The sequence below is a fragment of the Benincasa hispida genome, chromosome 1, assembly GCF_027475165.1.
Source record: "Benincasa hispida cultivar pf3 chromosome 1, pf3_genome.v1.1, whole genome shotgun sequence".
NCBI lineage: Eukaryota > Viridiplantae > Streptophyta > Magnoliopsida > Cucurbitales > Cucurbitaceae > Benincasa > Benincasa hispida.
The window spans coordinates 30,105,488-30,131,196 of record NC_143478.1 but is presented as its reverse complement, the minus strand read 5'-3'; the positions used below and the strand labels follow the sequence as shown (position 1 = coordinate 30,131,196).

The following is a 25,709-nucleotide window of genomic DNA, read 5'->3' as shown; positions in this document are numbered from 1 at the left end:
AAAATACAATATATTTATATATAACTTTGGCTATTAACTATTTTATTTTTTTAACATTTATGTTAGATATTTATTATTTAAATTTAATAAAATTATATTAATTTATTATTAAAATATCATCGACAAAATTCATGTTCTAAAGATCTTTAACCACATGCATTGCATATGTTTTATAACTAGAATCCCAACTAATGAATTTCTATCTAACAAGATTTTATATCCCAACTCCTTTTCAAATATATATCTAAACAATTCATTTTATTATGATATACATTATATCTAAACAATTCTATTTAGCCATATGCAATCACAATAAAATGAATTTCTCGAATAAATAGAAGTGTTTAAATATAAAATCTTATTTTCAAGATTTGAATATTCATAAAATATAAAAATAATAAACAAACTCAAGTAAATCCCTCCAATTTTGACTTCCATACTTAAAAATAAAATTATTAGTGATTAAAGAAAGACACTAAAAAAGAACAAATTGGGTGTTCCAACTTCCAACACAAACAAATTTGTATATCAAAATGGAACAATAAAATGAATTTGTAAAATTGTTGATTGTATTTCAAATCTATGTGTCAAATCTTAACAAAGAAATCCCTAGTGATTAAGTCTACCATAGAATTCCATTGGAAGGATTCATACCATTTATAGGACATTCTAATGCAGGATTCATCTTGAAGAGATAAAAATCGAAACTAAAAGAAAAAATATATAGATTATATACCTTCTTACATTTTCCACTACCAAAGGTGTTCTACCATAGAATTCCATTAGAATAGTTGGAAGAAGATTGAGGATTGATACGTTTTGCACTATCTAATGTGAAAAATCGTATGTATTGTAGAGTTCTAGGGTAGTTATTAAGAAGTGAAAAAGTGTATCTATTCATGAGTTGCCCTTAAATAAGAGTTGAGAGCAAAATGGGAGTATATCTAAATATGAAGGGCAAAATGGGGAGTTAAAGGTTCTTCCCATTTTGCTCCTTTTAATATAGTAATAGATAGTAGAGATAATTGTTGTCATATTTATTGAGTTATGTTTAAATTATTTTTTAATTAGAATAAATATAAAGTACGAGAATTTGTACGTCTACGTGCATTCTTGGACTGGTCCTACCGTAATTTGTGAAGGGTCATTGAGAGTCTACGTGCATTCTTGGACTGGTCCTACCGTAATTTGTGAAGGGTCATCGAGAGTGCAGTTAATGGAAAAGTACCGGTCCACAAGGTTCCCTCTCGATATAATTGATATAATATATTTATATTTATTTGAGAAGAAATAAATATTTGAATATAATTCAAATACTAATTATAAATTAGATTCATATAATTAAATTTAATCTGGATTTGATTCACATTAAATATTATATATTAATGAGAGAATTATAAATTATAGGTTATATTATATTTGATATAATATAAATTATAAATTATATGTTATGTTAGATATAATATATAGTATAATATGTGTATTACATAGTTAGGTGGTTACTATATAATTATATATTAAATAAATTAAAATTAAAATTATTTTATCTTTTATTTTTTAATTTGAATTTAAATTAAAGGGAGGGAGTTATTAAAATAACTTTCCTCACTTTTTTTTCTCTCTTTAATTATACATGAGAGTGGTGAGAGTGGTGGTTGTAGTAGATTCATCTTCTCTCTGCCAAAAATACACAGAAGATCTGGGTCTGCAATCGATTGCTCCACTCCCCCAAGAATCAACGAAAAAGTTCTCTCAATTTCTCATTTTTCCTCTACTCCCAAAATTAATTTCACAGAGTCCACACTCCTGTGATTCTTAAATCCTGAGAATATAGAGGTCTTTCTTATGGTGCGCCCAATGATTTATTTTGGTATTGTTGTTGTTTGTGATTCAAGGAGATTTATCAATCATCTCAAGAGGAATTCGTGAAGATTTGTCTTTAAGAGGTTAGTAAAACCTGAAACCCTAATTCCTTTCTTTACTAATTCTTTAAGCATGCTGTAATTTTGTCTTGAGTGCATATTTTATATTTTCTGCATTTTACATTATGTGAAAAACTAAAATTGGGATCGATGCCGCTTCCGTTTCGAACTTCACATTAGTTTGTGAGAGAATTGTTCATTTGAATTAGTTTTCATTGAACTTTTAGTGAGATTGAACAAAAATTTAAGCTAACCCTTATGTCTTTGACCTAGTATCCAAAGCCTACCCTTGAGTGATAAACATGAGTGTCCTTAAGTGAAATTGGTAAGAAGTGTGGTGAGATCCTTTTATTACTAACTTTAAAATGTCACAGGGTAAAAAAGTACCACAAGTACAAGATACTGATATGGCTATTCTTCAAGCTATTCAAGGCTTGATGGAAATGATGAGGGAAAGATAGGCAAGAAAAGAGGATACAACAACAAAAAGAAGAACGAACATTACGAGAAGATGAGGGATTGATTGATTAGTTAAACAAGAAAGACAAGTTGGAGGAAGAGGAAACATGAGAGGAAGAGGAAGAAATAGTTTTATGCAACCTAGAAGGGGAGAAAGAATCCATGAAGATAGGGATAGCGGAGTCAAGCTCAAAATCCCACTATTTTGTGGAACGGTGGATGCAGAGACATACTTGAAATGAGAAAGGAAGATAGAACATGTTTTTTATTGCAACACATTTAGTGAGAATAAGAAGATGAGACTTTTCATTGTCGAAATCACTAATCATGCTGAAAATTAGTATCAATATCTCAAATCCGAGAGAAGGAGGAAAGATAGTGTAGGATCTTCCAATATTAACCAAGTCAGCATGCGTTTAAAAATAGTGTAGGATCTACCAATATTAGAAACTTTCTCAGATTTAATTGATAAAATTATAAGCTTCACATGAAGTAATTTATCCAAACAACACGTAAGGGAGGATTGACACACTTGCAGAAATATAGAATTGTAATGGGTAGCCTTTTTAAGGCTAATAATTATGTGTATCTCAACCTTTTTAAAGAAATATAAATATAACAAATTTCTTATATCTCCTTATTTATATTATATAGAAAAAAAAAAAAACTAAAAATCACTTTTGGCTCCTGAATTGTTATAAAAGTAGCAATTTAGTCATTGAAATTTATTTAGCAATGATTTAATCATTGTATGGTTTTAGAATAACAATTTAAACCATAAACTTTAATAAATAACAATTTTGTTCCTATCATGAAAAGTTTCTTCAAAATGAAGCTTCATCTTCTATTTTGTAAGGACTTAGTCATTATAGTTTATAAAAAAAAAAATGATTCCGGATCCATTTATCGATCTGCATGTGTAAAAATTTCATTGAATCTTCATAATACTATTTACAATAAAGACTAAATTGATACAAATTGTAAAGTATAATAACTTAATTGTTATTTATTAAAGTTCAAGGGCTAAATTATATTTCAAATTTGAAAAAAAAAATAATATCTACTTAAAGTCTGGGGATTAAAAGTGATATATAGACCCAAGTTTGGTGGTTGTAATGTGTAAATTGATATTTTATAAAAAATTGATTTTTAATCAAATGACAATGACGAGACACCCATTTTGATTTTTCGTAACACGTAAGATAATCTAAAGAAGTTCATTGACCAGTTGATTATAAATTTCAGTCTCTTCATTTCCATTTCACCACATCAAACTTATCATATTTTCAACTCCATCAATAGGGTTCTTAGAAATGATCAGAGGAGACGATTCTCGCCGGAAGTTTCAGAAGCACCTCTCCGGTGACAAACTGCTACACTTCTTGAATGGACCGCATCGATCATCTGTTATCATATACATCGCCGTCGTGTTCCTCGTTGGCATGTTTCTCTCCGGCCGACTCCTCAGCCTCTTACTTGTAAGTTATATCAATTATAACCCACGAAATTTAATTATTTCCTTTCTTTTCTTCAGTTCAACTATGTTTTAGTAAAAATCTAAATTTTCCTCTTAAAGTTATTAATATATTATAACTTAAAGTAATTTTGCTCTTCTTTTTTAGTACCGTTGGTTCTTTTTTTTTTTTTGTACTAGAGGAATCCGAATAAAAAACTTTTTAATTGCTAACACATATAATTCTAGTATAATCTCATAATTTTAAAATTTTGCTTATTCCAGTAGGTGTGTTCTCAGATTATTAATGATATAAGGCAGGGTTATCAAAAAAGCAAAAGAATAATTACTTTTCAAGTAATTAGATTGGTTAATAATACTTTCTAGATAGCCTAATAATAATTTCTTCAAAAAAAAAAAAAAAAAAAAAAGGTGTAATTTCCAGCCAGCCACTGAAAATGCCAAAGCAGGTTGAATTAGACAGATGCTCCAAAATTTAAAGTTGTATACATATTTGACTATTTCAACTTTTAGAGTTATAATCTGTCATTTATAAAACTTTTGATCAAATTTCCCTATATTTCATTAATTTAATCTAATAGGATTATTAGACGATAAGTATTTAACTACTAAATTGAATAATTTAAGTCAACAATAATATTTGTCATCAGATGGATGTGTATTAAATGAAATATGGACATAAAGATTTGAATATTATATTTGAATCATGAAAATTACATGTCAACTATTGTCTTAGAGTTATGTTGATTTTAATTTTTTTTTCTCGAAACAATGGAATCCCAATTGAATAATTAATAATTAAGAAATTAAATCTAGGTGCCACATAGGATACTTCAGTAAATTAAATAATTAAAATGTTGACAATGTACAATGTAGGGATTGAAATCCAATCTTCTCAATCAACAACCAGAAGGACAAACAAAACAAGATCCAGATCGTCCAACGTCCGCCACGTGTCCAGAGTACTTCCGTTGGATTCACGGAGACCTACGACCGTGGGCGGGAAGAGGAATAACGAAGACGATGTTGGAAGAGGCCCAAAAGAAGGCCCATTTCAGGCTGGTGGTCGTGGAGGGAAAAGCTTACATGGAGGCGTACGGAAAGGCATATCAAAGCAGAGACAATATTACGTTGTGGGGAGTTGTACAGTTGTTACGTAGGTACCCAGGGAAACTGCCGGATCTTGATCTGATGTTTAACTGTGATGACCGGCCAGAGATCTATCAAAAGGATTACACTGGCCCCGAGAAGCCGTCCCCACCTCCTTTGTTTGGCTACAGTGGAGATGATGCCACGTACGACATTGTGTTTCCTGATTGGTCCTTCTGGGGATGGTAATTTAAATTATGTCTAAATTGGAATTTCTTCCTAAATTTAAGATTTAAATATTAATTTCATTATTGTATAACAACGTTTTTTTTAAGAAAATATAAATATAGTAAAGTCTTTATCAATCATATGGTGATAGACTCTTACCACCATATATATCTATCACTAATAGATTATCTAAATTTTATAATATCTAATTTATTTTTATATTATATTATATCTATTAATACTTTAGGTTTAGTTGCTATATTTGCAACTATCCCTTGTATTTGTAGTTTTAGTTCATTTTAGTCTCTCTATTTTTAAATGTTAGTCTTGGTCTTTAAACTTTCAATTTTAATTCATTTTAACCCCTCTACTTTTAAAAGATTCATTTTGATAATTATACTTTTAATTTTAGTTCATTTTGGTTGTTAAACTTTCAAAAAATGACCTTTTTGATTTCTCAAAAATGAATAAACCAAAATAGTCATAAAAAATATAAAAATAAAAATAAGCTAAAGTTAAAAGAACAAGGACCAAAATTAACAATTTGAAAAATCTTGAGACTAAAATGAAACAAAGTTGAAAGTATAAGGACAAAAATGAACCAAAACCAAAAGTAAATGGATGAAAATGCACTTAATTATATAGATCCCTTCACTTGCTTTTCATTAAATAAATACAAATTCTATAGAAGTTATTACAATTTTCTTTTAATCCAAATAGCATTTTTTTTTTTTTTAATTTTGAAAGATTTCAAATGTGCATTACTTATGAGATACTCTATCAAAGTGATGATTCAAGCTCAAGTAATAAAGTTGAATTGATTTAAGTCATATTTGTTAAGGATTTGATTTTTCCCCTGAATTACTGCACTTTTTTTTTTTTTTTTTTTTTTCCCTATAATTAATTACTATATAAAAGTAATAAGATGAATTTGTTGGTAGGCCTGAAATCAACATAAAGCCATGGGAAAGCATATTGAAAGATATAAAAGAGGGTAAGAAGAAAACGGAGTGGATGAAGAGGGAACCATATGCTTATTGGAAGGGAAATCCATCGGTGGCTTACACAAGGAGAGACCTTTTAAAGTGCAATGTCACCCACAAACAAGATTGGAATGCTCGTTTATATAGACAAGTATATAAATCAATTTTTTCCACTATAACTCAATAAAATTGATCGATAATATTCCTTAATTAATTTCAGTTAATTATGCTTTTTTGGCTGTAGAATTGGGATAAAGAGTCCAAAGCAGGGTTCAAAGACTCGAACTTGGCCAATCAATGTGTTTATAGGTAAATAATATTTGACAACTTTTTAATTAACTTTTTAGTTGAAATGTATATATATATGAATGATAATGTAATGAATTATTTTGATGCAGGTATAAAATATATATTGAAGGAAAGGCATGGTCAGTAAGTGAAAAATACATTCTAGCATGTGATTCTGTAAGCCTAATTGTGAGGCCTCGTTATTATGATTTCTTTACAAGGAGTTTGATCCCATTGAAACACTACTGGCCTATCAGCTCTAACCGCAAGTGTTCTTCTATCAAGTTTGCTGTTGATTGGGGTAATATCCATCATCAAAAGGTATTTTTTCTCTCTTTTTTTTTAGTTCAAAAATAAGCGATCGGATAGGAGATATTAATTACTTTTGACATATTTGAGATGGGTTACAATTATTTTTGTCACGTTTGAAATTACTTTGAAATATGACTTCATTCATTTAAAATTAATTGAATTAATGTTTGATTTTTTTGGGTACAAAACACAAATGAGAGTTTTGGAGATTTGAATTTTCGAATTTCAAAGTTGATTTTGGCTACACAAGAGTATAGCTTTGTTTTTTCTTTTTTGAATTCAACAATATGAATAGATAAATTCAGTGATAATTAATATGTATTCATGGACTGCTTTTTTTTATCTCAAAAGTTCAAATCTGCATACATACTTTCTCTTTCGTTGTTCATGATGATAGTGGTTAATTATATCTTTAAATTCTAACAAAAATTGTTCAACGATATGAAAAATAAGATAAGTGAGATACTAATAATTGACCTACAATCTATGGGTTTTAAGGCAATGGACATTGGAAAGGCAGCAAGCAAGTTCATTGAAGAAGAGCTGAAAATGGAGTACATTTACGACTACATGTTTCATCTCTTAAACCAATATTCCAAGCTCTTAACGTTCAAACCGACTGTGCCGCCGAATGCGACGGAGCTCTCGTCGGAATCCATGACTTCGGCCGCAACAGGGTCGATCAGAAAATCGATGACGGAGTCGGCGGTGACGAGCCCTGCAGATTCTGAACCCTGCGCCCTACAGCCGCCGTACGATCCCCAATCTCTTCAACTTTTGTTTAGAAGCAGAGAAGATTCTATTAAACAAGTGGAAAAATGGGAGAGAAGTTTCTCACGAAATGGTCAAATTGTGCAACGATGAATGATAAATTTCTTGTGAATGTTACTTTCTTAATTATTTTTTTTATATTTTTGGCCTTTTTGCAATAATTTTGTTTATGAAACAAATTAGTCAATAAATTTAAAAAATGAGTTGAATTATTAATTTAAATTTTCTTTTAAACTTATTAACAATATAAAGGTAGATTATTTTGATCTTCTTAAACTGAAAACAAGTTTAAATTTTGTTTCAATTTAATTAATGTTAACAACATCAACAAAAGATTGAAACTAGTTTTTCTCTATTCATCTTGGAGGAAATCGACCACCAATATTAGTTAAAAATTTTAAATTTTCTAACTTATCGATTGTTTGGACTTTTTCGGTGAAATCTTGAATATTAATACTGAATTGTACTAATTTTTCTAAATATTATATAATCTTTCTAAATCTTATACCAAATTTTATATCTTTCAAATTTTCTCTAAATTCAATTATTTTTATCAAATCTTATATAAAATTTTTACATAATTTTTCAAATCTCTAGCTTAATTTTCGTTTCCGCAATTATATGAATTTCCAAATTTCCAAATGAATTTATCAATTATAAATTTTTAGATGGAACTTGAGTGCAATGTGATTTTTAAATTTTGTAAAAGATCAAATTTTACAAATAAAAAAAATTAAGATTTGGAAAAAGATATAAAGAATCTCAAGGTTAATCTACCTGAGATTTCATCGAGAAAGTCAAAATATATAAAATCTTGGTGTTAATTTTGCGAAATAGACCGAGATTCTTTATATCTCATAAATCTTATTTAATTAATTTTTGACAAAATTTGATCTTTGCGCTCAAAGATTTGAAAAATTAAGTAAGATTTGATATAAAATTTGGAAAGATTACATAATATTTAGAAAATTTAATAGAATCTCAGTGTTAACTGCCTGCGATTTTATCAAGAAAGTTCAAAACAATAGAAAAAGTTGAATTTTTATGTAAATCTCAATGGTCAATCTCTGATGAGATGGACTAAGAAAAATTATTATAACGAATTTTAGAAAAAATGTGCTAGTTTTTAAAGAAGGAAAACTTGAAGAAGTTATTTATAACAATTTCTCATATAAAAGATAAAATAAAGTGTTGGCCAACACTGGTCTAGTTCAATGATCATAAAATTTGTATCTATCTTGCATAATGTTCAAATATATATATATATATATATATGAAGCACTATAACTAAGTAGCACAATGTTGTGGATTAAATTTATACCTTCACTTAAAAGAATGACTTTTTTCTTTATTTGTTTAGTTATTTCTTTTGTATGATAGTAACTTACTAACTTTTATGCATGTGTCTTCAGTATCGAAAACTTTCATGTCTTCATGTAATTTTTGTGTAATAATTAAACAAATATATCATAGATAAAGGAGTTTATAAAATGAGAGTTTCTGGTTACATCTTTAATTGGAAATAAAATTTAAATGTAAATTTTATCGTAAAAATTAAGTCATGGGATTAAGGGTATAATTTATTGTAAAAAAGAGTAGGTTATAATTTAACCGATAAACTGTTAAAGAAATATCTCTTAAAATGTTAGAAGTTCGAATCTCTAACACGTACACCTAAAAAAAAATGAAAGATTTTACTTTAAATTTAAATTTGAAGAACAAAAAAATGATCGGGAGAAATGAATATTAAAATTAGTGAAACAATTTTCTATTGTTATATAGAATTACAAATTCATTATGTTGAGATAATGAGATGTCGAAAAGAAGAAAGGAAGCCCATAGAATGATAAGCACTACGCCAAAAGTTACAACCATTGGCGTCCATTTGAGGCCAATTTCCTGATCACATACATAAACATCAAGAAAATTAATTAATTAATAGCTTTAATTTATACTTTATACTCTATATTTGAGTGACAATAAATTAAAATTAAACTAATTAATCCACCAACTTCAACGTACCTGGAGACAGGGAGACCCCCAAATGGAGGAGGACGCACCTTGAGAATTCGTATTATTACACATTGATCTTTCCACCATATCTGAATTATATTAATTTAACCATAATCTTAATATTAAGATTAATCAAATGTCATACTAAATTATTACTTTAGTTCGGTTGTGTTTATTTAGCTCTTACATGTTAAAAACTATTGTATGTCCGTCCTTGAATTTTTGTATGCCTCATAGGTAACTGACCTCTTCGATATTTTTCTATATCTATTAGATCAGTTATTCTTAAATTTTTTTTTTGAATATGTCGAAAATTGTAAAGACGTAGTATGTTTTCAAAGTTCAGAGATTCGATGTAATTTTAGAATTGTATATTGAAAAAATAGAGAAACCTCAATATCTTTATTTTATTGTTAGATGAGACCGTTGCAAATATAGTAATCAAGTCTAAAATATTATTAGATATAGTATAATGTAAAAGAAATTACAAATATGATAAAATTTAGATATTATATTATTAATCCTAAAAATATTTGGTTATTAACCCTAAAAATATTGCGCTAGTTAGATTTGTACTTTTAAGATGAAATCCTACGGACATAGTATCATAGTCCATGAAGGCCATACAAGTACTCGGGTAAGAAAATGTTGAAGAATAATGAATGCAGATCCTCCACTAGAAAAATTGAGAGGCATGGACTCACAATTCTTTTACGAGATATATGAGTGAATAAGAAATTAGAAATAGTTACCCAATTTTCTCCTTCTCTCTAAAATCTCAGAAAGCGAACAAGTGAGCATGTCTGGATCAGCTTGACGACGATTTGCATTGAGCTTGCATAGATTGGCCTGTGTTCTTGTATCAATGTATTGTTTCCTAATATTGCTAATAATACCATCTAAAATATATCAAATATATATGGGCTAATTAGTCTTTCAATCCAAATACCTCAAAAAAAAAAAAAAAATAATAATAATAATTAATGAGACTATTAGAGAAAATTTTTCATTTTTTGTTATGGTTTTTGAAAACCAAGTCAGTTTCTTGATTTTATACAATGATTTTTGTCTTTTTATAGTAAAAGAGTTGGATTCTTAATCAAATTTTAAAAAACAAAAACAGGTTGTGAGAAACATACTTTTTTGTTTTGAAAACTTGGATTGGTTTTTTAAAATATTAGTAGAAAGTAGATAACTACTAAACAAGAAATTTAGAACTGGAAATAATTTTTCTGAAATTAAAAAAAAACTCAAATGATTATCAAACGGAATCTTAGTCATTGAGTTATTACACAGAGCAAACTATTGACTTTTCTTTAGAAGGAAGTAAAGTAGGGATAAAAATGAGAATAACTCTAGCAAACATGTATTAAGTTATTCTTTTCTTTTCATTATTGAGTTGGGGGGAGCTAAGGCATCAAATATTTCTTTAAAAAGATAAAGAAAACAGTATATTTATAGAGAAGGTAGAAAATAATGTTTCCTTGTTGAACACATTTTGGAAAGAAAAACTAAATAATATGTATGAAGAGTGTTTAGAAAGGTTACCAAATTGGGTTAAACTATAGGGTTTGATAAGCTTATTTATTAGGGCATACTCAAACTCGCCAACTTCTTTTTGTAAATCTTGCAAGTAATGGAGAGCCAGCTTTCTTGGGTATGAAGAATCGCACAATGTCATATAGCACACACCATTCTCCACCAAGTAACTAAATACAAAAAACAAAAGGAACATATGTACAAATTTAGGTTTGTGTTGCTAATTGTGATTATTTTTGTAGATTAGTTTTCTATTTGAAGTATAATGACCTAAGGTTCGTTTGGTAATTATCTCATTTTTCGGTTTTGATTTTTGAAAATTAAGCCTATTTTCTTTCAATTTCTTACCATGATTTCCATCTTTTCTTAAATATACAAGGGTTGAATGCGTAACCAAATTCCAAAAACGAACAAAAACAAATTGTTTAAAAACTACTCTTTTTTTAGTTTTCAAAATTTGGTTTGCTTTAGATATTGATAAAAAGTAGATAACAAATCAAAAAATTTAGAGATGGAAGTAGTATTTATAGATTTAATTTTTTTTTTTTTAAAAAATCAAATGTTACTAAACGGGACCTAAACTTTCTAAGAAAGTTTTCAGCTAACTCCACTCCTAAGGTGGATTTTGTAAGATCGAGTATTATACATTTCGTGAGATTATCACACTTTTCGTTCAAAATGAACAAGCCAATGTCATCAACTTAAGCATAGCTCCTTCAACTAAGAGATTGAATATTCGAATTATTCCCGCAACTCACGTCTCATATTGTTAAAACTCATGCACACACAAAAAAAAAACTTTTTCTCCAACATTATTATTATTAATCAATCAATATTAGTTCAAGGTGAATTTTGCAAATTTTCTTCTAGATTCAATAATGAATAAAAATGATTTGGAATAGAGGTGAATGGCAAAAAACAAATTGATTGAATTAAAAGAGAAAAGAGAAAGGGATGGTACATGAAACAGTGATGATGCATTAGAATGGCCATTTTTGAAGATGATAAAGTCCCTCTAGAGATCTCTTTGAGTATGAATTCAGCTTGCTTTTTGTACCCCAAAACATCATCATTCTCTTCATTAATATACCTAATACCTTGTGCAATTGGCAATCCATCTCTAACCCTTCCAACCATTGTCAGCTTCACCATATTGTAAAACCTCTGATTCACTTCTTCTTTATGGGATATGGAAAAATAGGGTTTGTCAAGTTTACCATTTTATAGTGTAAGGGACAGAAGACAAAACTAAGCAAACTTGCACATCAAGTTGTTCCAATTGGGTTTAAGCTTAAAAAACCTCAAAAAATGTATGCAACAATAGAACCCCAAAGACTTTATGTCAACAAATGGGTATTTCTAAATATTCTATTTTGGCTTTTCAGAAAGTTTTTCCAAATACCTTGCTAGGTTTGATTTGTTTCAATTTTTTTTATGTCAAATTTGGTACACAATGACTCAACAAAGAGACCCAAATAGGTTTTTTTTTTTTTTTTTTTTTTTTTTTTTTTTTTTTTTTTTTTTTTTTTTTTTTTTGGTAATTGAAAAAAAAAATGGTATGAGTGATATAAAAGCTTTGAGAGTGCTCTTACAATTGAGATCGGGGAGAGAATTGTTCTGTGTGACTGTAACAAATTTTCATACAGTGAATTTCTTTTTGTTTCTCGTGGTTTTTCTTCGAATGTAGAGTTGTCCACGTAAATTGTTATGTTGACTAGTTTTGTTGTTTTATTTTAACTTTTCTGTTATTTATAGATATTTAATATCCTTGTTTGTTTCATAGAATTTCAATTTTCTAAAATCTAGGATATTATATTATTCAAGAAAGTTCAAAACTCATTTGACATAAGTTTTTTAATATCCAGCAAAATTGTAGGATTTTTATGCCTAGAAATGACCAGTATAAATATATTAATTAGACTTAATAAATTTCAACTAATATCATTACAATTAATATTTTATGTTATTTTAACTATTTAATATAAGTTATTGTCATTATGATGATTATCAATATTTTAATTAATAATTAATTTAAATTGACTAATTATGTTTAATAAAGGTTTAATATAAAAAGTATTCCTTTATTTTTATTTTTTTATTAAATAATACTAAATTTATTTGATGACTATAGTAATTGGTCTCTTATATTTAATTAAGTATTTATTTAAATTTTGTTTCTATATACAAAGTTGGAGAATTAAACACACATATTTAACTTACATATATTAGTTATCCTGCATATTCAAACACAGACATTAATTATCCTAAACATTGAAAACTCAAGACATTCAAATCCCATAAAACAATAACTTTGATTCAAACAGGCTCTAATAAAAATTTTCAATCTTTATGATGATAATAAATGTCTTATCAATCAACCAAGAATGAACTAAATTTATCCATTGTTGCTATAGATTCATCAGCTCCTAATCACTACCAATAAAATGCCAGTCTCCTCATTAAATAACTTCCAAAATAGGGTTAAGAAAGAAGTTCAATTATCAATTTATATAATATATTAATTATAAATAAAGAATATATAAAAGAAACAATAATACAAAGAAACTCCCATCAGAATGAAGAAATAAATGAAGGAAATTCGCATATAATTGTTTAAATTAGAAACAACCAAGGATCTTCTTGGGAGCAGTTCCAGTGGATCTGTATTTGGCTGCAATTTCCTCTGCCTTAATCTTTTCTTCTCCACGCTTGGCTTCAATATCAGCCTTCTTTTCTTCTGCTGATTTGTGAATCAAAGCTATTTTGTTCTTCATTTTCTCTATATACTCTGCTTTCTTCTTCTCCAATTTTTCCTGCTCTCAATTTCACAATGTGAAAAATGATTCTATTCGTGTTATGAAATCCACAATCAAAGAAAACAGAAAACGTAAACAGTAGAGAAATCGATACAAGGATTTACGTGCTTTGTTAACAAATATATTAGTTATGTCCATGATACTAATCAGAGAGGTGTCTCTAAAATCCATAAAGCACCCCTTTTAACCCGAGACTAAAATCGTAAATAGCATCAATACAAATGCTACTTAACATATTCAAGGCGTTCCAATCATTTGTTTATCTGTTTTCTCCTCATCCAAACACATTCCATATATTTTGTTACCTCAATCTGTTTCAGTTCAGCCTCCACAGCTGCTTTATTGCTGTTCTCCCATGATCCAATTGCTGATAGCTTTTTGTGGGCTCTGCTCAACAAGTTCCATTATAATTACATGAAGCAAATAATAGTATCAAAAGGGCTAAGCTGCAAATTATTTAGCCCTTTTTTGTAACAATTTCATTTTTTGTTTTTTGTTTTTGAAAATTAGTCTATAGACACTATTTCCATCTCAAAATTTCTTCATTTGTTATCTACCTTTTAGCAATAGTTTAAAAAATCAAGACAAAATTTGAAAACTAAAAAAAGTAGCTTTAAAAATTGTTTTTGTTTTTGAAATTTGGCTAAGAATTCAACCATTGTACTTAGAAAAGATGCAAATCATGGTGAGAAATGAAAAATATATATGCTTAATTTTAAAAAATAAAATGGTTACCAAACATGGTCTTAGTCTTTATCGTTTATATTTAGAATTTAGTCTACATAGTTTGATAAAATCCTCGTAAATAGTCTCTACAGTAAGGATTGTTTATGAGAATTTTATAAATCTATAGGAATCATTAATGGAGTTTTATCAAATCATAAGAAATAAATTCTAACTTCTAGAACTATAGAGACTAAATTTTAACTTTTTCCAAATTATAGAGACTAAAATTTATAATTTAACTTATAAAAAATATTAAATTACATGTTTAGTCCTTAAACCTTTAAGTTTGCGTTAAATAGGTATCTAAATTTTAAAAATGTCTAGTAAGTCTTTAAACTTTTAATTTTGTATTTAATAAGTTTTTGAACTTTTATTTATATCTAATAGGCTTATGACTTATTTGACATTTTTTAAAATTCATGTAGATACAAAATTGAAAGTTTTATGGTCTATTAAGCACAAAATTCAATTTTATATGTAGTAGATTCATTAATATTTTAAAAAATATATTAAGTATAAAATTGAAGGTTTATTGGCTAATGTGACATAAAATTGAGATATCAAAAGACTATTTGATAATTTTTAAACTTCAAGACCCAAATTTATAATTTAACCTAATGCAATTTTGGAAGAGGCAATCTTACTTACCATTTGGTTCTGTTTTTTGGAATTTAGTATTTTGAGACTAGTTGATGGACAAAATTTTATTGTAATTTTCTCAATAAATATAATTAAATTATAAGACAAAATATTTTCCAAAACAGCTATATGGGAAAATAAAAACAAGATTTGTAGTACCTATTCTCTGCCTTAGATTTTTCACTCTCTTCCCAAGCTTTGATGAGTGACAATCTCTTCTCTGTTGCAACTCTTGCAAGTACAGCATCTAATAACCATAAAACATATATATAAAAAAAGGAATTTTAATGCAATCATTCATTTGGTAATTAAATTATTGACATTAATAATTTCATATCACCATTTAATCACCTCTATTAATTGAGCCTTCACTGTCTTTCTCTTTCTCCTCTGCTTTTTCATGAGTCTCTATCATTCCAAAACATGAAAACAGAGCCAACCATGTAATTTAAACACAAGTTCTTAAATCATCGATTAACCTAAAAATTTAACTTAATGGGTGAACGTAAATGTAATCTAATATTAACATTCTCCTCTACTTGTGGACTAGAAATATGAAGAATAGTCAAACAAGTGGAAATCAAGGAGGAAATAATACTGCAGAGGTTTAAACATGGGATCTTCCTGAATCATTTACTTTCATACTATGTTAACTCATCGATTGGACAAAAAATTTAAATTAATAAGTTAAGAGAAATTTAATATAATATCTAACCACATTAATGAAAAAAACAGAGGAATATAAATTCCAAAATTTCATTCCTTTATTCCTTTTCCCACCAACCAAACAGCTGGAAAAAGCATTAAAAAAAGTGAAAAAAAGTTGAGAGCTTTATATTTATAAATTACTTTCAATGGTTGCCAGAGCTTTGGAGTCATCGGCCGGCTTCACCTCCGGTGGGGTTAATGGGATAATTGATTTCTCCTCCGCCACGTCTTTGGTTCGCTCCTCCATCGAGTCCGCCGCAGGCAGTGGAGGGCGCTCTGATGGAGATTGAGACTCTACTTTGTTGGGCTCATCGGCGGCCATTTTTGAGTTAAGAGAGAGAAAATGAAAGGGAAAAATGGAAAGTAGAGAGAGAAAGAGAGTGGTGGTTGAGATATTATAGTTGGAAGAATAAGAAGGGAAATGTAAGGAGTTGGTAATTAAATATAGGTGGATGAGGATGGAGATATATTGCCTTGTTATGAGTTGGCACATTTCATTAGTTTATGATATCTATTACTCCAACAAAAACTTTCATGAAATATCTCTTTCTTTCCTTTTTTTTTGACAATTTTTTTTTTCCAATTTGAAAATAACACACAAAGCTTCAAAATTAAGAAATCTTTCTATCTAATATAATTAAAGTTAAAATACCCTCTGGATTTTTTTTATTTTGGAGTTGGTTTAGTTTTAGTTATCATAATTTCAAATGTTCAATTTTAGTCTATGTATTTTCCATAAATCTTAAACTTAGTCACTTAATGTAATTTTTTTAATCAAAATTAAAATTGAATATTTAAAAATATAAGACTAAGTTGGAACAAACTTTGAAGTACAAGAACCAATAGTATTAATGTTTTTAAATCTTAAATTACGCAGATGGATGTCAAAATGAACATAGTTCAACTGATATAGTATTCGTACTATTAGCCTCAAAGTTAGAAACTCAAAAGTAAAAGAATATTTTTTCTTCAAATGAGCAAATTTATTTTTAGAAGTTAAAATGAGTTAATAGTAATTGGAGCCGAAAATTCAAATCTTTATACTCACTCCACTCATTGAAAAGTATATATATATATAGTTTTAGTAGTAAAATTGGTATGAGGGGAGTCCTAAATCTAGAAAAAATTGAAAGGTATGAAAATATTTTTAAAAAATGAAATGAATTTTAATTGAGTAATAAGTTTATAAGGACAAGGGATCCTGCCGTTACATCATCAAAATACTAAATAAATATACTAAAAGAATTTTTTTTTTCTTTCAACAAAAAGAAAAGAAAAAGAAAGAACATATTTTTCACTCAAAACGACGTTGTATCGTGTATGATACGGATCTTCCAAAGATTCATTAGGGCTGTGTTGGTGGTAAGAGGAATATCTGTGGGCCGGGCCGCTGCCTAATTAACATCTAATCAATACCTTTTTTTTTTGCCCTTTTCCAACGAGAAAATGTTTCATTTAATAAATTAATCCGAAAGGATAATATATATATATACACCTCTAAAATATTGTTTCATCTATATCTCGAAAACAACGAAGAATAATCTTTATTAATGTCATAAATCACTTGTTAATGTTTTTTTTCCAAAACATCAAGTACAAGTGAAAGTTGAAAAGGAGCGTGAATGCAAACACGAAATGAGAAGAGAAGCACAAATACAAGAGATTCGAATCACGGACTTCATGTTTACTAACACACTTATTATATCAGTTGAGCTATGCTCATTTTGCCAACTCTTGATATCTTTTTAATGATTATTAAACTCTAAAATTAATGTATATTTAACCGTTTACTTGAATTAACTTTATTTCTTTTTAATTTGAATTTTTTTAGTATAATTGGAGGTAGAAGATTCGAACCACAGATCTTGGGTTATTAACACAATCGGATGTCAGTTGAGTTATGTTTACTTTAACTTAATAGTTTAAAATTTGAGTTAGTCATTATTCTTAATAGTTTTGATGTAATCTCATTAGTAAATTTTAACTAAATTGATGTGTTTTTCTAAAACCACATGGAGGTAGGTTTTCAATTTCAAACATTTTGATAAATGATATAATATCTTAACAATTTGGATTATGCTCACGTTACAACCAAAGCAAGAGATATAATGTTAGATAGTTAATAGACTAATAAATATGCCACGTTATGTTGAAAATAGTTAAACATGTTGAAGTAAAAAATTAGAAGTATTAAAAAAAACTAATTCAAAGAGTTCAAAAAAGAAAAAATAATAAAATTTTATAATGCGTCGTTTAAAGAAAGTAAATGGGCTTGATTGGTTATTGTCTTTGTCATTAAAAATTTTCTTAAGTTAAATTAGGATTGCCGGTGAAAATAATAATTTATTTTTTTAAAAAAATATATTTCTAATGTGAAATTTGTATGGTTTTGATAACATAATAGAAGAATAGAAATCTCACGTCGAAAAGGTATAAGTGACTTCAAATATTATAAAATTTAATAAGTCTATGACTATGATTTCAAATCATCAGAGTTAGAATTACTTTAATATTTGATTAAATTCTCTAATCATATCCTTTGATTAGGAAACTGGAAAAAAAAAGGTGTGAATAATTCTTCCCATAAAATATCTTTAAGTGTGTATTAGGATTTTTTTTTTCTTTTAGGGGTTTGAAGTTTTTTATGTAAGTTCTTGTGTTAATTATTATAATTTTTTGTTTTCTTTTAATTTGACAATTTTTTTCTATTTATTCGTACGATAGAAGTCTAAAGGATTCTTTTTCCAACGAGAATCATAGTTGGTTAAGAAAACTTTCAACTGAATTTCATATCCACATTTTATCAAAGACGTCGAATTCTGTATGTCTATTATATATATAAATTTGAGAACACATGAAAGTAAGGACTTGAACCTCATACCTTTTATTAAAGATATATGTCTTAACCAATCAATATTTAAGCCTTCAAGTTGACGTCTATATAGTCCATTAAACTTTTTATCTTAAAGAAAGAGTTCAGCAACCATAAAGATTAGCCATGGGTGGTATAGAGCACAGCTAGAAATAAAATGACTTCATTGATGGGTTTGGAAGGTGGGACAGTTTAGAGAAACTATGCTTTGCAACCACAAAAACAGAGATGATTTTTGTAATTGTCAATGACAAACAATCAAACCAATAAGGGGCCTTTGACAATGCCTTCTCTTCAATTGTCCCATTCTTGTCAAACCCCCCCCTGAGCAGACTGCCGGTGATAAGCCGGAGGCCCCCCCCGTTGGGGCCATACTTGGCACATAAGGCCTGAGCGTGAGTCTAAGGGATGGAGGAATGGGCCAAAGCTCATTTCAAGTTGGTCTGCTTGGTGTAAGGTCGAAACCGAGCCTAGCAAAAACCCTTCGGTATTATTCCATCCGACTCATCAGGTCCAGTAAAATTTGAAAAACATCCTAAATAGATTCTGAAACTTAATCCTAAATGGATTAGGGCAATCTACTTATAATTACACATCGAAAACTCTTTGAGTTATAAGTGGTGTGCAAGTTTATCTTTTTCTTGTTTTTTGGGTTTCTCGTTCTCTCCATATAAACGAATTTTCCATTGTTGCCTTGCTCAAATTTTGACACCAGCATAATTGAAATGGATAGAGGTGGAAATAGCTGAATTTATTATGAACTTAGATATAATGTAATATAATTGAAAAGGCTCTAGTAAATTAGTCATTGCAAAGGCCAAAACACTTAGTTGGAACTGTATTGCTAGATCTATGCTTGGTAGCTTTCTCTTCAACCTTCACTTTTTGTTGCTCTCTTTTGCTTCAATGGATGCCTTCTTTGATTCAACTGCCTTATGAGTCTCAGCCTCTTTGTTTTTTACCTTCTCCATCCCCTTCAACCTCAACTTCTCCAACTCAGCCCTCCCTACACACACATATATATATATCAAATTGATTAATACTCCATTTAATTTTAATTAGAATATTAATTCAAAAACTAAACATGGAGAATGACAATTAATTTACATCTATCTTCTTGACTTCAGCTTCCAAAGCAGCTTTCTTTGTGCTCTTGCATGCCTCAGTGGAAGCTAACCTCCTTTCAGCTCTGCACAATTCATTCAAACACTTCAGCTTAGTGTCAAACAACAAAAGGGGTAAAGTAATTCACATTTCAAGTTTGTTTTTCTATATCAATATGTTTGTCATGATTTTTTCTTTGTCATTTTTTCCCCTGGCATATTTTAAAATTTTGGGTATTTAATACTAGTTAAGGATTTGTTTGGTAGTTTACTCAAATTTTGTTTTGTGTTTTTAGATTTACTATCTTTTCTACTAATATATCATTTGGTAGGTAGTCTAGATTATGGCGTTTGGTTAGATTTTGTTTTGAGCGTACTCAAATTTTGAATTTGAAATTTTAGAATTTAGAATTATATATACTTTTTTTAAAAAAGTAAAAACATTAAGGAGATGTTTGGCTCCAAACTTTAAGTGGGTGAAGTTGCCTACTCCATTTTTGGGGTTTCGACCCAGACTAAAATAGTCTTCTCCTGACACTAGAAGAATTTTGGGCTTTAATGTCGGTTTTAAATCAACATAAAGAGCTTTAATGTCGGTTGACAACCGACATTAAAGATAGTGTTATTAAAGCCCTTTAATGTCAGTTTTAAACCGACATTAAAGGGCTTTAATAACACTGTCTTTAATGTCGATTGCAACCGACATTAAAGTCCTTTAATGAAATTTGCAACCGACAATAAAGCCTTTTAATGTTGGTTGCAACTAAAGCCCAATAATTAAATGAATCCCTTTAAATCGACATTGAAGCCTAGAATCTGTCCGTTTTTTAAAATTTCGTTGCCAAATCCATTTTTTCGGTCAAAAAGTATAATATGACACATCATCATCGAACACTGTAATACAAACATTATGATTTAACAAACATTATGAGTTTAATCCGCAAATTCTACTATAAAATTATAATTTAAAAGGTCGTACAATAATTCAGGCCTTGAAAACAAAAATTACAAGTAATACAAATATTATGATTTAACAAACATTATGAGTTTACTGTCCCTTTCCACTTGGTAAGTATGGATCCCTTCATAATTCTTCTTGAATAGAACCCCCCCCTCCCCTAGCTTCAGCAGTGTTTGGTTATAAGCATCTTTGTCTGACCACTGTTGTTCAAAGGATCACAAGCAATAAAGGTTTAAGACAAAGGATTAAAAGTGAAAATGTGATCAGAATTCATATTCAACTAACCGTGTTTATTGGGAATGTGCATAAATGGTACATTCAAGGCAAAATTCTTGTAGTGAATGTGTTGGATCTAGAGTTCCCCAAGAAAAAGCATAAAGAGGTTGCGATACCAAATCTTTACTCCTTTGTTGCACCTGCAAAACAAGAAAACTCAATAGTTGAATAAATGAGAGAATCTTCTTTTTCAAGATCTTGAAGAAGAGAAGCTTGGTTACCTAGATATGAGATACGAAGATGATGGAAAATTTTCGGCAGCATAACGATGCTACCACAACAAAACCAAAAATTTATCTTGAACCTGTTCAAAGAAGCACACTCTCAAAAATATTTCACAACCACTTGTTCTTAATAGAACTATCAGAATTCCCAAAAAATGAATATTCAAGAACACATACATCAATAAACAAATTTAGCTCACAATGTACTTTAAATCTCAAAAGTTGTCACAAAAACTACCATAGTGCATGAAAAACCCACAAACTACCATAGTGCAACTCACAAACTCAAGCACCTTGAATCAAATCTAAACTACAAATAAATAGTACTCATGAGTCATAAACGGGTGTTACATTCTAATCCAATATGGTCCAAAGAGAAATAAGCACACTATAACTTCTCAAACAGGAATTTCCATATCATTAGAGTCACTTGAAAACAGCATTCAAAAATGCTTACAAGGAACAATTTTTACGTGAGTCCCTTGCTGTTGCAATAAATCCATCTCCTCTCCACCCCTTCTGAACACCTAAAAAACACACAACAACATCATTAAAAGTATACGGTAGAACAAATCTGGCGGCACGTGTGGTGGAGACACGCGAACGACGACAATGCCTTTCATGTCTCTTCCAAAGATGTCTTAAATATTAAAGAAGAAACAACAAAAGATGACATTATTTTAGTAATCTTTCTTTCTCAGCTTATACACAAGAAGAAAAAAAATAGGAAATAGCCAATTTAAACATATTCTTCCAAGAAAAACAGATAGATCTCAAGAGTTGATATCAATAGATGAGAGAATCTTCTCTTTCAAGATCTTGAAGAAGAGAAGCTTGGTTACCTAGATATGAGATACGAAGACGATGGAAAATTTTCGGCAGCATAACGATGCTACCACAACAAAACCAAAAATTTATCTTCAACCTATTAAAAGAAACACACTCCAAAAAATATTTCACAACCACGTGTTCTCAACAGAATTATCAGAATTCCCCAAAAAAAAAAAAAAAGGAATATTTAAGAACACATACATCAATAAGCAAATTTAGCTCACAATGTACTTCAAATCTCAAAAAGTTGTCACAAAAACTACCATAGTGCATGAATAACCCACAAACTACCATAGTGCAACCAACAAACTCAAGCACCTTGAATCAAATCTAAACTACAAATAAATAGTACCCATTAGTCAACGGGTGTTACATTCTAATCCAATATGGTTCAAAGAGAAATAAGCACACTATACCTTCTCAAACAGGAATTTCCATATCATTAGAGTCACTTGAAAACACTTAGAAACTATTCTTAAAACTGCAAGCATACAAAAATGCACTTACCAGGAACAATTTTTATGTGAATCCTTTGCTATTACAATAAATCCATCTCCTCCCCACCCTTTCCAAACACCTAAAACACACACAAACAACACCATTAAAAGTATAAGGTAGAATAAACCTAGCGACCCGTACGGTGGAGACACGCGAACGACGACAATGCCTTCCATGTCTCTTCCAAAGGATCAGACTCAAACATACGCCAAAATAACAAATCTATATGCAGATATCAGCATGGGCTGTGTTAAGAACACACTTTTTACTGTTGGATCAACGCCATCACGAAGTGGAAGAAATCAGGATCCATAAGCACTCTAATTCATTAATTTTGGTTGAAAAAAAACATGCTAAAAACATAATATAATGAGTTTCATGAACATACCTTGGCTGAACCAACAAAATCTCCATTTCCAGTTGCAAAATCCTCCGAATCCTAGTGTAAACCACCACAAGATCTTTCCTACTATCCTCTTGGTGCTCTAGATTGAGTTGTGAGACTCAAAATAAGCTAGAATCAAAGGGAATATGGAGAAAGCTCACTGAACCAACCCATTGAAGAACACCTTCTTCATCCGAATTTTTCAGCAAAAATTCAGTCAAGTTCATCCTCTTTTTCTTCATTCCAATCTTTTCAATATATTGCACACTATCATGCAAAGAGATGTCCTGTATGGGATGCAGCTAATGCTTGGAGTAAACCAAAGAAGAGGTGGTGGGTTCCTTGTGAGCAAGTTGAAGATGACTTGAAAAACCCATTTTCAAGTTTTGTGCAATTTTTCAATTTCCAAAAACCCATTTTGATTTTAAAATCATATTTTATTTCTAAAATCAAAATTTATTAAATTTACAAATTAATTTCAAAAATTAATTTTCTAATAAAATTAATAAATAATTATTTAAACAATTTAAATAATTCTAATTAATTTAATATCCAATATTAAATTAATTTTTACACAAATTCATCTTCATATATTTAAATCATATTTAAATATATTTTCTCCAATTCTGTTTGATTCTAATTTGAACGTTTCAAATTAACTTATCATGCTACTCTAGACCTAATCTATTTCCAAGCTAGTAGGGGGACCTCATGGACCTATAGATCATGAGCTACAACGATTCGAGATTAATCGGCTAAACTCATTAGACCGATCTAACCCCCATTTGTTAACTAATGGGTCACTTCACTAAAGCCCATAGATGAACTCCCCTCATAGATATATTATGTTCACTTGATATAACCATGATTAGTAAGTTAACCCTTCTGTTTGCAATAACGGTTGGGTCAAATCTCTGTTTTACCCCCGAAATTACCTCTTGTTCCTTAAGTCCCCATTAATACTCTAATAAACAATTGTTTTGTGATCCAATCACAAAACCGAGTCCCTCTCATGCCAAATGAGAGAGCGGGATCCCTTGTTCAAACCTCATAATTAGCACTTAAGGGAACAACCTCTCTACTATCTCTAAAGCGGGTAGGAGTGAATTCTCTCTTGCACCCTATGTCCCTAACTTTCTATCCAGTCTTACCCCGGAAATGACAGTATTATTGAGCCGGCGCTGTTGAGCCAACCCTCACCTATGCAAATCTAAGGGCAATCCTGAATAAACAGGAGTTCATAATTAGCTCAAGATTAAGGTCAAGTTACCTAGGTCATCGCTTTGAAATAGTCAGTCTTAAACAATAAATAGTGTTATAAAGTAAGAGTGACTCATTTCGTGGTCCGATCTTGTACAAACTCTTTTGCACAAGGACACCCTCACTCCTCATGTCCAACATGAACGGATTAGGATCACTTCGTTTGTAGCACTTTACAACTCCTTGTAACAACTACAGAACAGGCCGCATCCAATAGTATTACCAGAATAAGGTATCCAATTTTATCCATGTACTATAGATCATTTTGACTATTTACTCGAACCTGATCCACCTTTATGTCTCCACATAAATTTCAAGTACTCATCCAATAGTCAAGAGACTTTTAGATTTATTGGATTACTATTCAAGCAATAGATCTATTCAATAACACCTTTATTGAATTTTTAGAATAAGCTCCAATGTTTACATACCTCGAGTTTTAGGACATAAAACCCAACATTAAGTGCATATCTCTGTCCAGTAACTATAAAATAAATTTAGTTAACAAATCATCCAATGGGTAAAAATCACTCAATTCATCATCACATATGATATTACATTACCTGAACCAATAACTAATTAGTTATCATCATAAGCCAACAGGAAAAGCAGACAACTCAAAAGACATTAGATTGGAAGATGAATAACCCTCGCGGCCAAGAAGTGCACATAAATTGCTCAAAACAGACTGCGATAGTTGCAAAAAGATATTATGTATGTCATTTCTCCTTTTTCCACCTGAAGTTGACCCAGCAACATCACTATTTTCTTGCTTTGATTCTCCTTCCGGCAAAGCAGGATCCTTTGAAACCGCACCACCAGCTTCATCAACAGGCAACATAGGGGAATTTCCTGTTCCCTGTTCAGATCGGGACTGATGCTCCAATTTTGATGATGCAGTATGAACAACTACTTGAAGGAGGCTCATGACCTGCAGCATATGGATTTTTAATTAGAAAATGGGGAATGGGAAAACCATAAATATTAAACCATAATAATATCCGAACCACCAGCTTCCGCTTGGTTCGTCCCCAAACCACATCTTACTGGGACCAGTTTTATGCTTCCGCTCATGATGTTTAAATTTCTTTCATGTTTTTCCACTTTCAGTCTTCATGTTTGAAACTTATTGATTAGTATTTGTTTCCAAACTTTTACAGTTTTCTAGACTCATTAAATTTCTATGTAACGACCTGAATTTAAGAGGGGTACATGAATGAACCAGTATCACATCCGAATGAGAGGGATCTTGAGGACATGAAAGTATGGTTAAGAAAGGCTTAAAGGAATGAACCGGTGCACCTTTCTTTTCGGTGGCTCAATCATAGGAAC

General features: G+C 29.8%; 3 protein-coding genes and 1 long non-coding RNA gene across 5 annotated transcripts; 2 read left to right on the top strand and 2 right to left on the bottom strand.

The window, feature by feature from the left end:
- Positions 1-3,612: 3,612 nt before the first annotated feature.
- Positions 3,613-7,748, top strand: LOC120068212 (uncharacterized). Of its 2 annotated transcripts, none has more exons than XM_039019929.2 (6): positions 3,613-3,859; positions 4,732-5,189; positions 6,114-6,306; positions 6,400-6,464; positions 6,665-6,764; positions 7,254-7,748. In XM_039019929.2, the coding sequence occupies exons 1-6, from the start codon at positions 3,695-3,697 to the stop codon at positions 7,617-7,619; spliced, it is 1,347 nt and encodes a 448-aa protein (XP_038875857.1). In that variant the 5' UTR covers positions 3,613-3,694; the 3' UTR covers positions 7,620-7,748. The 2 variants fall into 2 exon arrangements, with proteins under 2 accessions (XP_038875857.1, XP_038875850.1); XM_039019922.2 differs by having other exon boundaries at positions 6,554-6,764.
- Positions 7,749-9,253: 1,505 nt separating this feature from the next.
- Positions 9,254-12,306, bottom strand: LOC120068248 (SNARE-like superfamily protein). Its single transcript, XM_039019964.2, has 5 exons — positions 12,040-12,306; positions 11,088-11,248; positions 10,292-10,438; positions 9,549-9,628; positions 9,254-9,425 (listed from the first exon to the last, which is right to left on the bottom strand). The coding sequence occupies exons 1-5, from the start codon at positions 12,228-12,230 to the stop codon at positions 9,279-9,281; spliced, it is 726 nt and encodes a 241-aa protein (XP_038875892.1). The 5' UTR covers positions 12,231-12,306; the 3' UTR covers positions 9,254-9,278.
- Positions 12,307-13,571: 1,265 nt separating this feature from the next.
- Positions 13,572-16,443, bottom strand: LOC120068231 (remorin-like). The gene is made up of 5 exons (XM_039019953.2): positions 16,109-16,443; positions 15,611-15,667; positions 15,419-15,506; positions 14,200-14,281; positions 13,572-13,891 (listed from the first exon to the last, which is right to left on the bottom strand). The coding sequence occupies exons 1-5, from the start codon at positions 16,287-16,289 to the stop codon at positions 13,697-13,699; spliced, it is 603 nt and encodes a 200-aa protein (XP_038875881.1). The 5' UTR covers positions 16,290-16,443; the 3' UTR covers positions 13,572-13,696.
- Positions 16,444-19,128: 2,685 nt separating this feature from the next.
- On the top strand, positions 19,129-25,477 carry LOC120091772 (uncharacterized). The gene is made up of 3 exons (XR_005485829.2): positions 19,129-19,326; positions 19,967-20,077; positions 24,981-25,477. It is a non-coding gene; the product is annotated as an uncharacterized LOC120091772 (long non-coding RNA).
- Positions 25,478-25,709: the final 232 nt, after the last annotated feature.

Coding starts and splice junctions, on each gene's coding strand:
- LOC120068212 (XM_039019922.2), top strand. CDS start 3,695: ATGATCAGAGGAGACGATTCTCGCCGGAAGTTTCAGAAGCACCTCTCC. Junction 6,465..6,553: donor GCCAATCAATGTGTTTATAG/GTAAATAATATT, acceptor ATTTTGATGCAG/GTATAAAATATATATTGAAG. Junction 6,765..7,253: donor GTAATATCCATCATCAAAAG/GTATTTTTTCTC, acceptor ATGGGTTTTAAG/GCAATGGACATTGGAAAGGC.
- LOC120068248 (XM_039019964.2), bottom strand. CDS start 12,230: ATGGTGAAGCTGACAATGGTTGGAAGGGTTAGAGATGGATTGCCAATT. Junction 10,439..11,087: donor CTATAGTTTAACCCAATTTG/GTAACCTTTCTA, acceptor GATATATTTTAG/ATGGTATTATTAGCAATATT. Junction 9,426..9,548: donor GGGGGTCTCCCTGTCTCCAG/GTACGTTGAAGT, acceptor GTATGTGATCAG/GAAATTGGCCTCAAATGGAC.
- LOC120068231 (XM_039019953.2), bottom strand. CDS start 16,289: ATGGCCGCCGATGAGCCCAACAAAGTAGAGTCTCAATCTCCATCAGAG. Junction 15,507..15,610: donor TGAAGGCTCAATTAATAGAG/GTGATTAAATGG, acceptor TATGGTTATTAG/ATGCTGTACTTGCAAGAGTT. Junction 13,892..14,199: donor CTGAACTGAAACAGATTGAG/GTAACAAAATAT, acceptor AATTGAGAGCAG/GAAAAATTGGAGAAGAAGAA.